Source organism: Corvus brachyrhynchos, unplaced genomic scaffold, assembly GCF_000691975.1.
Source record: "Corvus brachyrhynchos isolate BGI_N302 unplaced genomic scaffold, ASM69197v1 scaffold307, whole genome shotgun sequence".
Taxonomy (NCBI): domain Eukaryota; kingdom Metazoa; phylum Chordata; class Aves; order Passeriformes; family Corvidae; genus Corvus; species Corvus brachyrhynchos.
The window spans coordinates 4,377,520-4,390,579 of NW_008239288.1; the positions used below are offsets into that span (position 1 = coordinate 4,377,520).

The 13,060-nt window shown below is 45.5% G+C and overlaps 1 protein-coding gene across 2 annotated transcripts in view; it reads left to right on the forward strand.

Moving 5' to 3' along the window:
• Positions 1-13,060, forward strand: part of PRKCQ (protein kinase C theta) — a 38,999-nt gene that overhangs the window by 11,416 nt on the left and 14,523 nt on the right. For both annotated transcript variants that reach the window (XM_008638392.2, XM_017740412.1), the window contains 5 exons: positions 922-1,051; positions 1,712-1,821; positions 1,976-2,099; positions 3,473-3,648; positions 6,734-6,907. In XM_008638392.2, coding sequence (XP_008636614.1) covers positions 922-1,051; positions 1,712-1,821; positions 1,976-2,099; positions 3,473-3,648; positions 6,734-6,907 — 714 coding nt within the window. The remainder of the gene's footprint in view (positions 1-921; positions 1,052-1,711; positions 1,822-1,975; positions 2,100-3,472; positions 3,649-6,733; positions 6,908-13,060) is intronic.

A 13,060-nucleotide genomic window follows, 5' to 3' on the forward strand; every position in this document is an offset into this window, starting at 1 on the left:
AAGGACTTTGTGATCTGATCTGTGCCCTTTGCTTTTTATGTTCCCAGTGGTTTCATTACCTCCTACTTAAGATTTAATCAAATGCAGCTGCAGAATAAGCAGTTGCTGAATCAGAATTGACATTTTTCTAATGCATAAAGTATAACTCAGAAGGAAGTCATGGACATGAGGTGGAGATTTTCTGGAGAAAACTCTTCCCTATCCAATGTCAGGCCAGATATCAGGCTGAATTTTCAGATTCGTGCTGGAACGTCCCATTCTGTGTTATCTGAAGCAGTCAGTGGGAGGTCTGACATCTCCACTATTATTTGCTTTATTTTTCTCATATCAGTTTATTCTAAACTTTGCTTTTTGGTAGGCAAAACCAGAACTTAAATTCCTGATAGTACTATTCTGTTTCCCTTGTGTCCTACAACTTCTGTTTACTCTCAGTCCCACCCTGGCTCCTGTTGTCCTTCTACTACTTTTAAGAGATGAGATTCCTCTCACTTCTCTTCTGACATCTCCAGGGTAGATGTAACCAACTTTGTCATCACCTTTCGTACTAAAAGAATTAAAACAGGCTCTTCCAAGGAGTGATTCATGATAACAAGTGTACCCATCCTTTGCAAGATGAGGTGAATAATTTTTAAAAGTACCAATGTTTTCCCAGTGAGTGTTAGGGGAGCCTGAGTATGGAAATGAGGCACAAGCAGTTCTTTGGTCAAGGCCAGGGATGAAATGACCCGATTCCGTCTGAATTGCAGTTATTATGTATCAAAATTTGGGTTTGTGTGCCTGATAGACAGTTTCTGCTTGGCAGTCATACCCAAGGAAAAGAGGGCAGTACACAACCCAGCTTCTGTAGTACACGTTTGGTTTTCCATGCGGAGCTGAGGTGGGAATGACAAGTGGATTTTCAGCCTGGCTTTTGTCTTGCAGTTCCACAAGGAGAGGTTCAAGATTGACATGCCCCACCGCTTCAAGGTCTACAACTACAAGAGCCCCACCTTCTGTGAGCACTGTGGCACTCTCCTCTGGGGCCTGGCACGGCAGGGGCTGAAGTGTGATGGTGAGTCCCTGGTAAAGGTGGCACCAGCTGAGCACAGGAGGGGTCATTGTCTTTGGAGGGTGGCAGTCTGAAAATCCAAATCTCAATCTCATTTATCACCCTTCTTTGCAAAGCCAGTATAAGATGGCATCCAGGAGGGTGAAGGAATGGTCCACAGGACTATCCTTCAATGAAAATCATTCTTCAAGAATGAGGACAACTGTCCATGTACAGAGAGATATTTGATCCAGAAGGAGGATGAGTTGCTTTCCAAAGAGGCAAAGAACATCACAGTGACAATGTTATCTTCCCAAATCACCCCCAGTATCAATTTGCAAGCTCTATTTCCACTATCAGACCCAAGACACTTCACTGTCTTCCCAATCCTACACCAATGGGAGGATCCTGTTCTGTGCTTACAATTACACTTTGAGTTAACAGACTGTAGAGTTTTGGTAGCCTGTACCTGCAAAGGCTGATGGATGCGGAAATGCAACCTCTGGCCAGAAGGAAATACAAAAATAGTCTCCACAGAGAACAAAAAAATGACCTGAATGCCATCTCAAGAGACATTTGAACTCTTTAAGTGGCTAAATTCTGCCCCTGGCCAACATCAGTGCATGTTCCTGCCCAACCCTTTACAGTCTTTGTTGTCCTGACACCTCCTGTTCTTTCTTTCAGCGTGTGGCATGAACGTCCACCACAAGTGCCAGACAAAAGTAGCAAATCTTTGTGGAGTTAACCAGAAACTAATGGCTGAAGCTCTGGCAATGATAGAGAGCACTCAGCAGGTAAATAGTTCAAGCATTTTGAAATGCTCATCTCATAAGCAAAGACCTCTTCTAGATCTTGGCTTTTATGAGCCACACTCAAGAAGCCACAGTGTTGTTCATGAGCTTGGCACATGACTTTTGGCTCAAAAGTTTCCTGTTTTCTGTACCCCAGGCTCGCTGCCAGCGTGACAGTGAACAGATCTCCAGGGATGGACCTCTGGAAATTGGCTTCCCTGTTCCTGTGAAGGATGTGACACCACTTCAGGCCTTGCCAGCATCTACAACAGGAAAAAAAGGTAATTCCTCCTGGTGATATGGGGCAGCAGCTTTGTTGTTGTTTGGTTTGTGCGTGGTTAGTTGGAGGTGGCACAAGTGGGGAACTTATTTTCTAGTGAATTGTTCATGAAAGCCCCCCAGCCAAGAGCAAGACAGACCCTTTCTGATCCCAGGATATCCGTGACTCTTCCCAGCCACATCCCTTGGACATGGCAGAGACCCTGGATCCCAGCCTGGTTCCTTCTCTAGAGACCTACACTTCCCCCATGCAATCCCAGCCTCTGGTGACATGATACACCAACCACCACTCCTTCAGTCGACCCCTGAAAACTCCTCTGACCTCGTGCTTGAGCACATCTCACCCCTCCACCAGCAATAATGTGCTTATGCCGTGCTTGGGCCTCATAGATTTAAAAATCTGAATACTTTACAGAGAAACCAAGCTCTAAATGGGATAGTTGGAATCCTTCTGATCGCCATGGCCAATTCTCTTCCTGATTTCATATTTTTGGGTGGAAGTTGACTTTCAGTAGCTTTGAAAACCATTGGTAGATCCCCACTTCACTCACCCAGGAGCTGATCCAGGTGTCACAGCTGTCTATGCTACAAGAACAAATGTTTAGGAGGGTAAATGAGAGCCTGTGCCCTTTGGCCCCCAAGGAGAAATGAATGATGTCCCCATCTGTGCTTATTTTTGTTCTGTCCTACAAGTAGAACTGGCTATGCTGATGTGAATCAGTAAAGCCCCAGCTGGTTTCACATCTGTTTCACATGTGGGTCTGTTTGTCTGCTGAGTAGTGTTCTTGCAGTTCATGCTTTTAGAACAGCTACAGCAATGGGATAAATCCAGCAAGGGACAAAATCTCTTACAAGTTCTTATAAATCCAGTTAGTAGAGTATTGAAAAAACTCTGAGTGATTCCACTCCAGGCTGGCTGGAATGGTTGATTTGGACTGCTTCACATCCAGAGCAGGAACACAACATGAAAATACCATCCCACCTTTTCATGTGGCTTTGCCTAGGGTTTTGAAAAGAAAGACCTTGAAAAAATTGAACCATATCATAATGGCAAGCAGCAAGAAGGGCTGGAGAAGACAGGTGGCCAGAAATTAAGGGTTTGGTGCCACAAAACAGAAAGAGAGATGAAGGGGTTTGTAAAATGGTTTCTAAACAAGAAAAAAAGTCACTGGAGAAGATGGAATTTCCACTGGAGTAAAGTCTTCTCTGGAGAGAAAGCAATGTGGGAGCAGAGCCAATCTACTTAGACATGGCCACCATGCTTCTATTTGTTTGAAATACCCTTTTAAACCTCTAAACACAATACCTTTAAGTGTTCTGGGGATTTTCTGCTCCTGACCAGGAATTTATTTGAGTGCTTTGATGCGTGTTGCAGAGCCACAAGGCATCTCCTGGGAGACTCCGGTGGAGGGCACGGTGAAGGGGGGGTCTCTCATAGAGTCTGACTTGGGAGAACAGTCCCAGGAACAGCAAGAGCACCAAGTGCAGTTAAAACTGACCATCGAAGACTTTGTCCTACACAAGATGCTGGGGAAGGGCAGTTTTGGCAAGGTAAGTGTTGGGACTCAGACACCTCTGTGTGCATTTGCATGTTGCTTTGTGTGGCACTAAATAACATGTGGTTTGAAGAGACACGTGGGAAAAAACATGGAACCATTTAAGCTGGAAAAGACCTCTAAGGTTACTGCATCCACCTGCTAACCCAGAACTGCCAAGGCCATCACTAAACCATGTCCCCACTTGCCACATCTGCATGTTTTTTGAACACTTTCAGGGACGGTGACTCTACCAGTCTCCTAGGCAGCTTCTTCCAATGCCTGACCACTCTTTCAGTGAAGAATCTTTTTCTAATATCCCATCTCAACCTCCCCTGGAACAACTTGAGGTTGTTTCCTCTTGTCCTGTTGTTTGTTCCCTTGGAGCAGAGCCTGACCCCTACCTGGCTGTCCCCTCCTGTCAGGGAGTTGTGCAGAGCCACAACGTCCCCCCTGAGCCTCCTTTTCCCCAGGCCGAGCCCTCCCACCTTCCTTAGCCCCTCCTGGTGCTCCAGCCCCTTCCCCAGCTCTGTTCTCTTCCCTGGACACTCCCCAGCCCCTCAATGTCTTTTTTTAGTGATGGACCCAAAACTGAATACAGGATTTGAGGTGTGGCCTCACCAGTGCCCAGTACAGGTCACTGCCCTGGCCCTGCTGCCAGGGCTGTGATGGCTGATAAATCTCCAAGTTTTCAAAGAATCCTTGCTCTGGCATGGCTGAATCCTGAACTTCATCTTCTCCTTGCCTTGTCCTTCTCTCTGTCCCATTAGTTGCTGTCTCATGACTGAAAAAAAAAGAATGCCCCAGATAGGGCTTCAACTTCCCCTTCTCCACAGGTTGATGGGTCCTGGGCCTCCACAGAGAGCTGGTGGGACAGGTCTCTGTGCTGTCCCTCTTCATAGGGAGGTGGAAGCATGAGCCGAGAAGCTGAGTGTGGATCACCTCTGCTCTCCAGAGCAGCAGGTCCCCAGCTGGGAACAGGAACTTCTCTTTCCCAGCTCTGATCTGTGCTGGAGCATGAAGCAAATTTTGCAACAGCCAAGAATTTGTGCTTTTGAAACAAGAACCACCTGTTTTCAGTGGATTAATTAATCCTGATGATCTGTGGATTGTTTCTCCTCATTGCAGATCCACTTGCACTTCCCCTGGAAGGGGACTCATATTACTCAGTGCCAGCACAAAGCTGCATGAAGGAATTTCAGAGGGACTCACCATTGTATTTTCACAGCCAATAAGGAGGATTATCATTATGGATCACACTGCTCACATCCCACATCTTTCCAAGGGGGAAACTGTGCCTTGACAAAGGGCTGCTTTTTGCCTGCTAAATGATCTGGAGCAATTGCTGCAGCCAGTTCTTAAAGTGGTCAAAAATTTTGCTGTGTTCATTTTTCATGAAAATCATAGTCATAGAATGGTTTGTCTTGGAAGGGACCTTAAAGATCACCTAGTTCCAACTCAGGGATATTTTCCACTAGAAAGTGTTGTGTCTACCTGTCATGTCCACAGTTTGCATGGGAACCAGAGCTGAGGCATCTCATGCTAAGCCAGAATACCCCAAAACCCACATTCCAGATCCTGGACTCAAGTGCATAGATATCACAGAAACATTTTTATTGGAAGGAAGGGACCTCTGGAGGTCTTCTAATCTAAACCATTCCTCAAAATAGGTCTAATGTGATGAGGTTGCTCAGGTGTTTGAATGGCTCCACTGAAGCAGATTCTGTGCCTTATTTTAGCCCTCATGCTGACATGGACTCTCCAAGCCTGCAAGCTTCTACATCTCTCTGAAGTGCACACTGCGGGTGTGGAGAGGATGGGGCATCTTGTGTCTTTCTGCAACAAAAAGTCACCCACAAGCTTCCTGTGTTGGTGTCGCTCCTGGAGCCCTCATTTGCTTGGAGCGAGATTCACTTCCCCACAGAGGGGACAGGGTGTGCAGATCTCAGTGCCTGAGGGGTCTCTCCAGCTCTGCGTGGTCCTGGGAGGTTGGGAGCCAGATCCATGAGGATGTGTCCCACCACCACCTCTGCATGAGGTCTGGCATTGCCTACCTGCTCCTTGGAAGTCACGGCACAGGTCACAAATGTAGCACATTCCCCAGTTTCCCCAGGAGAGCAGTGCCCAGCACAAAAACAAGAGTAAAAAGGGTGCCTGCAGCATCAGCACAGTGAGCATTTCTGGTCATTCAGTGCAGAGACAGAGGGAGGCTCTAGGCTCTACTCTCTGTCTGGTGCTACAAAATGAAATGCAGCAGTAGCCAAAAGGGTAAATAAAACTTTTGTCAGGGCTAAAACATGTCAGAGCTCACTCAGTAAATAGTGTCTGGTAAAGAACTTCAAAGACCTCTTTGATGAATCTTACACATTTAGTCAGTCTATAGAAACAGGGTCAACAGGCTGTTAGTGTGATGATCAGGACTGTCACTGCCTTCCAGCAGGGACTTCTTTGCTCTGTGGTCTCTACAAAACCTTTCTCTTCTGCTCCAGGCCTCATTTCCCCTGCCTATAAAAACAGACAGAGGTTGTAACTCCTCTGGGATGTGTTTTCCCATTCTCAGAGAAGAACTTCTGCAAAAGCATGGGGAACTCACCCTGTTTGCTCAGACCTGCTGACTGGGAGGAAGGAGAGAAAGGCATCTGATATAAAAACTGGTCTAACTACTGGTGGACATAATTTTCCAGCTGCTGAGGATCTGGTGCAGGGTATTTGCATTTCAAATGCTGACAAAGCAATATTCTGTGTTTTGTTATTTGAAGTTAGAAAACAGGAAATGTATCTCGGGAGCATTTGCATGAGGATGGTTTCTGTTATCAGAGGTGTTGGCTCTCTGGCTTGTCCTGTCCATCTGGGCATGTAGGACCCTCCTCCTGCAATTGCCAAGAACTTCTCATCCTTCCCCAGGGCTCAACTTCAGAAAACTATTCTGGGTGTGGGGAGCAAACTCAAAGCCTACAAAGTCTTTAATGGCAGAATGGGGCCTTAGACATTAAGGTTTTTAAAGTGTACCCCAGTGAATTCCCAGGAGCTCAGCTCCCACCCTCACATGGCTGTTCTCAGAGGAGATAATCCCTCTTTCTGAGCAGCTGTTTCCACCTTAGGTGTTCCTGGCCGAGCTGAAGAGCACAGACCAGTATTTTGCTGTGAAAGCCCTGAAGAAGGACGTGGTGCTGATGGATGATGATGTTGAGTGTACGATGGTGGAGAAGAGAGTCCTCTCCTTGGCTTGGGAACACCCATTCCTGACTCATGTCTTCTGCACGTTCCAGACCAAGGTAAGACAAGGATATTCCACTTTCTTCCACAGTCTGAGAATGCTTTACTGAAATACGGATGCTTGGTGAAGGGCTTCAGCCTTCTGGGGTGTACTTTGGACAGGAAGTGGTGCCAAGGGAAGGTTAAGCACTTGGGAAGTGGCTCTAGAAATTTAATCTGCTTTCTCCACATTAATCTGGAGGTGGGATGGTGTATTTGAGGATTATGGCATCCCAGGCTCATTGAGGTAAAATCTGCTCTTAAAATCTGCATCCTGGTACCCTGGGCCAAGGATGTGCAAAGGCTACACCTGCAGCCAGGGTAAGGATGTGCCCACACTGATGTGTTATCTGAACCTCTCAGACCATGAAGCATTGTGCTGCAGCTAGCCTGGATCAAAGCCAGCTTGAGAATCTCTGGGTTTGGAGGACAAACATGCTATCACTCACTTCTTTGCCCCCAGTTACTGTTAAATGGCATCAGGCACTGGTGGTTCTGCAGTTCAGAGGGGCAGCATCACCTGAAATCTCATTTGTGACTCCAAATCAAAACTGAAGTGACATTTAAGTAATACACATATTTTCATGGCCCTACATGCCAACATCCACCAGCTGCTTAGCTTTCCAGAGCTTTTCCTACAGCCACAACCATTAGTCTTAACACCAAAGAACACACAAGGTGTAGAAAGAAACAATGGAAGTTTGAGAGTTTGTCTCATCTGTCCAACCTACTCAAACAACTCCTGAGAGATGATTGATATCTCTTATCTCCAATTCAGAGCAGCACTGCCTTGTGGATGCTTGTTCAGGGCTTTTTTTAGGATGCTCCCAGTCCCTGCTCAGCCTCAGGATTTAGTGGCACAAGCCACTGCTCAGTGTGAAGTAAGGACCTGCTCAGTGAGAGACTCTTGTGCAGGGTCAGGAGAAACAAATATAACCCCTGTGGTATATCCCAATCATCTGTGGGATATGGCACCTGTTTAAAGATAGGTTAAATTTACACCAGGGAACATCTGGGAGCTGCCTTAGGTGAGGTGACACCGAGCCCAGGCATTCATGTTTAACTCCTTTGGTACTGACAGTGAGGATAGTGTGTCCTGGGAATGGATCCTTGACTGGCAAGGAAAGGAATTAACTCCCTACTTGAGAGCAGCTGGTTTTCAGAGAAAAATACAAATGCCGCAACTCCAAAAGCAAAGACAATCAAGATTTAATTGAAGAGATAAAAAGCTCACAGTAGTCACAGCTCTATGAGGGGGCCTTTACTCCAGGGAATGCTGCGTGTATCTCCAGAGGGATGCTGACTGAGGCCAGCAGCTGAACCATGCTGTCTGTGCTCCAGCCTGGTCCAGCCTGGTCTGGAAGCTGTAGGTCAGGTTCAGGATGGACACAGCAGGGACACTCTGCAGCTCTGGGTTCAGGCAGTGCAGGCCTGCAAGTGTCCACTTCCCTTATGAGACCATGGCAAAAAGAGGAGAGACCAAATGGAGTCGTGTCAGGATCCAGGTGGGGTTTACTGACCGTTTAAGGGTGTGCTTCCAGCCTGGAAGCCATGGAAAACCTGAAGGATGGAAAAGCAATGAGTGACTGAAAAATTCATAGTGCCAGGCTCAAAAACCCTGTCAATTTATTTCTACACTTATGGGCAGCAGCACAGGATTGCCATCCTGTCATGGAGAAAGAATCTCCATCCATCTCATCCCAAGCCCTCACTGCCACTTAAAGCTGTGTGATCTCCCCATCTTTCCCCCAAGTTCACAAAAAGAGTAGCCGGAATGGGGCTGCCAAGACCAAAGCTGCTCTGGGCTCTGATTGATTTTCAGCTCCTGTTTTTTCTCCTCTGACCTTTGCAAGCCAGCAGCGATCACTCAATGCATGAAAGCCACCCAGAGCAGGGGGGCTGTGAGAAGCCTTGGATGGTCTTTCGTGGCTCAAAGGACAGCGTGGTTCAGTCAGAATGTCTTCTGTAGCAATCATTTTAGGATCATGGAATAGTTTGGGTTGGAAGGGACCTTAAAGATCATCTATTTCCAACCCCCCTGCCATGGGCAGACGCCACAGCACCGCTGTGTAGAGTCCCTCTATGGATTTTATTATTGAAAATATGACATTTTTTTGTTTTTTTAAAGTTTCACTGGATAGACAAGTAGGTTCAAACAGAAACATATGTGCCAATGCCTTTCTGAATCCTTCATGCTTTGGCTTACCTGAGCTGCTCCAGGTGCTGAGTGTCTCTGCAAAGGACAGTAAAAACAGGAATATTCCTACACCAAAACAAGGACCTCAGTAGTCCACATGTTTCCAGAAGGGGAAAACAAAAAAAGCCCTGTAATCTGTTGACAGTTGCCTGAGCTCTGGGATGAGATTCTTCCTCACCTCCACCCAGGTAATGAGTGCTCAGTTGTGTAAAGCTGGACAGGTTTTAATTGGTACCAGGCACTTAAAGCTTCTCTTCACTCCTGTGGGTCTGAATGATCAGTGTTTTCAAAACTCAGAATACCTTTCTTGTTTTACTGCATGAGAATAAATGCAAGCCCATGGTGTTTGGTTTTTTTTGTCTAATCTCTTTTTGAATTTGATTGTTTTATTTTACTGAAGTCATCTCTGTATCCAGATACTCAGCTGACACAATTACATAGTGTGAATTTTAACAACAAGCTCAGAGAAATATTCTGCTGCATTAGATTTGAAGGGATGCTGTTATGTTAAAGAGGAGGAAAAACATGTTTATAATTCTGTGAGATCCTAAAATCAGTAATGCCCAAACAGTGACTAGCACCCCAGTGCTTATGTTTTATTCTTTTTTGCATTTCACTGATCTTCTGCCATAAAAATAGGCTTTCCCTTTCTGAAAGTCACTTTTATTTCTAACTGCTTCTTTACATCATTGACCAAGTTTTATTAACACTCTTTACCTAAATGCAAATTAAATCTTGAGGCATTTTGACTTGTAGCACAAAATAGCACCAGAGGAGACTATCTCAACCCAAAAGAGAAGTAATTGTTACTGCAGTTTAAAAGAAAATATTACAGAAATGTTTATTTTCTGCTTTACTGTTGTATTGTATGTTTGCTCCTGATGGTGAGCCCTTTTCACATGCTCTGTTACCTTCATGGGCTTAATACTGACTGAAAAATCTCATACACTGGCAGGAAGGAGAAAAGAATTGTAAAACGGGAGTGTGGTCCTAATTTGAAAATTCTCAGGCTCTGTTTTCCATGAGTATTTTCAGATTTCTCATCAAAATATCTCCTCAGAGGTTACTTCAGTTCCTGAAATAATTTTTTTTTCCAAGTGCAATTTCAGGTTTTTTCTCTCTCTGACTGGCTGTTGAGGGGCAGGGCTGATTTCTTTGCCCTGGACTGGAGCATGGGGTTGGCACATGGGCATTTCACACCTTTAGGATGCTCAGCTCTACTGCCTGTTTGTGCCATGGACCTACTGAACACCCCTAGCTCCATTCTCCCCCTTTTTTGGGGGTGATACATCAGCTTGAAAACATCTGTCCATCCTCGTAATATTTTGAGCTTGGAAAAAATCTGATTCAAGGCCAAATTTGAACCAGCTGATGGGAAAGTTGAGGAAAGCTTTGAGGATTTTGCCTCTTGCAGCCAACAGGCAGGAAAACTGGCAAAGCCTTGTTCAATCCTGGCCAAAATTTCAACGTGGTTTAGCAGAAATAGCAGCATCTCAGCAGAGCTTTGGGATTTCTACAAGGTTGTGCCAGAGAAGGTGTGAGCAGATGTAATTATAATATCAAGTATATGAAGTTTTTGCAAGACTCTTCTAGATGGTGTCAGCCCATGTGGTGTGAACAGGGGAAAGGCATTGGCCAGGAAAAGAGGAGGACAGCTCACAACTGGATTGGGGTTTTTTAAGTGATAGATGATTGCCATATTCAATGCACATATTGTCATTGCCTTCCCATCGTCCAGCCTGAGGAAAATCAGCCCAAAATGCATTCAGCTTTGCCTGAGATTTCTGAAAATCTGCAGTCTAGCTGCACTTTATCCTGAAAAAAAAAAAACCATTTCTTAAAATGAAAACATTAAAATTTTTTGCCTGTTTTTCAGCTGCTAAAATATTTATGTTTCACGAACTTGTCTATTTTTTGTTTAGTTTTTGGTCTGGTGATTTTTATTTTATTTTTAATCCACAAACCTTCAGACAAATCTTTTTCTAGACTTGAGAAAATTAGTCCCTCTCCAAGATTGTGTTGGACTCTGATAGGGAAAACCACTTCCTCTTGCAAGACATGGGCTGATAGTACCTCAGTTTATCAGTGAGTGATGGACTCCGTCTGCTCTGAGTGTGAGCAAAGGTCTTGGGATCTTAGAGCTTGACTGGAAGGAGCTATTGCCAGCCAAGTCTGCACCTTTATCTCTGCATATGTGTTTTATTTATGTGTATAAATATATTGCCATGCTTTGTACCAAGCAGATGGGCACACCATGCTGAGCATCCCAAATGAGCATCTTAACATGCAGTTAAAAATGCTGACAGTGGAAAGATTAGAATGAGGAATAAATAGTGAGATCAGGGGCTGGACAGGATTATTGGGCAGCTGTAAGAAATGCTGCCATCTCCAGAAGATAGGCAGATATTACACAAGAGGGGGGAAAAAAGTCTTTAAACCAGAGAACAAAATTAAACCTGTGATTGCTCTGGTGCAAATTCCAGTGCAGGTGAACGCCTGTAGTCACCTCCTAGCAAGGAGTAACCCTGTGTTAACTGTTCCTCATGGCAGTAGACACAGTGAGGACTGCATTGCCCTCTTTTCTACTGGATGGGATGCTCTGATGGGATTGCAACACTGAGTGATGTGGTGAAAAAGGCTGAGATGCTTTTGGCTGTCAACTATCTCATGAAATAAAGTAGATCCGAAGTGTGGATCAGCACCCAGACTGTGCTGAGCTGCATGAAAAGGTGAGACAAGAGTCAGCTGCAGGAATTGGATCAGGTCCAGCCTTTCTCTTTTGGCCAGGGACAGCATAATTCAGTGGGAATGCAGCAGGATTAGGTCACTTAATCTGGAGCCTTCTCCACGTGGAGCCATTCGTTAGGGTAACTGCTCTAAACACAGGTAAAGCCTGTCCTGCAGCATTAATTATTCTGACATTCATCCTCCTGGAAGCCCTGGGAAGAAGAATTTTTTCTTCTCAGTAAATGGTGTTAAATCGCCTATTTGTATGTATGCAAGCGCTTTCAAAATGCAAAGAAAACAAAATCTGAAAATCTCTGCAGAAAAGTGCTCTGGAGGGCTTCCAGCTGGTTAAAGGATTTTAAGAGCCTATTAAAGGATGTACCTTCAAAAGATCAATTTAAATGCTTTATACTCATTGTTTATAAAGTTGAAAGCATCTCTGATAGTGACTATTCATTCTCACAGCAGTCGAAGCAGAGCAGGAGCAGGTTGGTTTAACTCCATCCCTGCCGTGTCCTGGACAGGCAGAGGGAGCAGGTGGCTCTGTGGGGAGGAGTCAGCTCAGCGCAGGCACTGAGGGATTGAAAGGGCAGGAAATTGAGTTCTTGCAGTAATCCAGGCTTTCAGCACCTGGCAGGACTGGCTCGACTTGGGAACTGGGTTGTTTTGTGTGCAGGAACTGTGTTATTTTGTGCAGGACACACAGCTGCCGTGTCGGTGTGTTGTCCATCGTGTTGAAGGGCTCTGTCTGCTGTAGGAGCAGCACTTCACCCTCCCACAGGAGGGTTTGTCCTGTTCCCTGTGCTGCAATGGAGAAAGCCCCTGGAAGATGGCCTAGAAGTAGGGAATGGCTGATACATGGATGTTCTCAAGACAACCGGTTCCAGCTATGTCAGGAAGTGTTTGGACAACACTCTCCAGCACATGGTGTGATTCTCAGGGGTGCCCTGTGCAGGGCCAAGAGTTGGACTTTGATGATCCTTGTTGGTCCCTTCCAACTCAATTTTTCTATAATTTTATAACTACCCTGGTGCAGTAAGTGCCTTTTCAGTTCTTCTTGAGCTTTGTGGTTGTAAAAGGCTGTCCCGAGCTCTGCCATGAGACCAAACTATTTCTGTTCTGTCACGTGAGTCCGGAATCATGACCAGAAGTTTGTCTTGAGCATTTGCTCTCCAGGAATGCTCCCATGGGTGGTCAGCAAGTTGTCTGTCACCTGTCTGCAAGGCAGAGGGGCAGGGCACTCTTTACA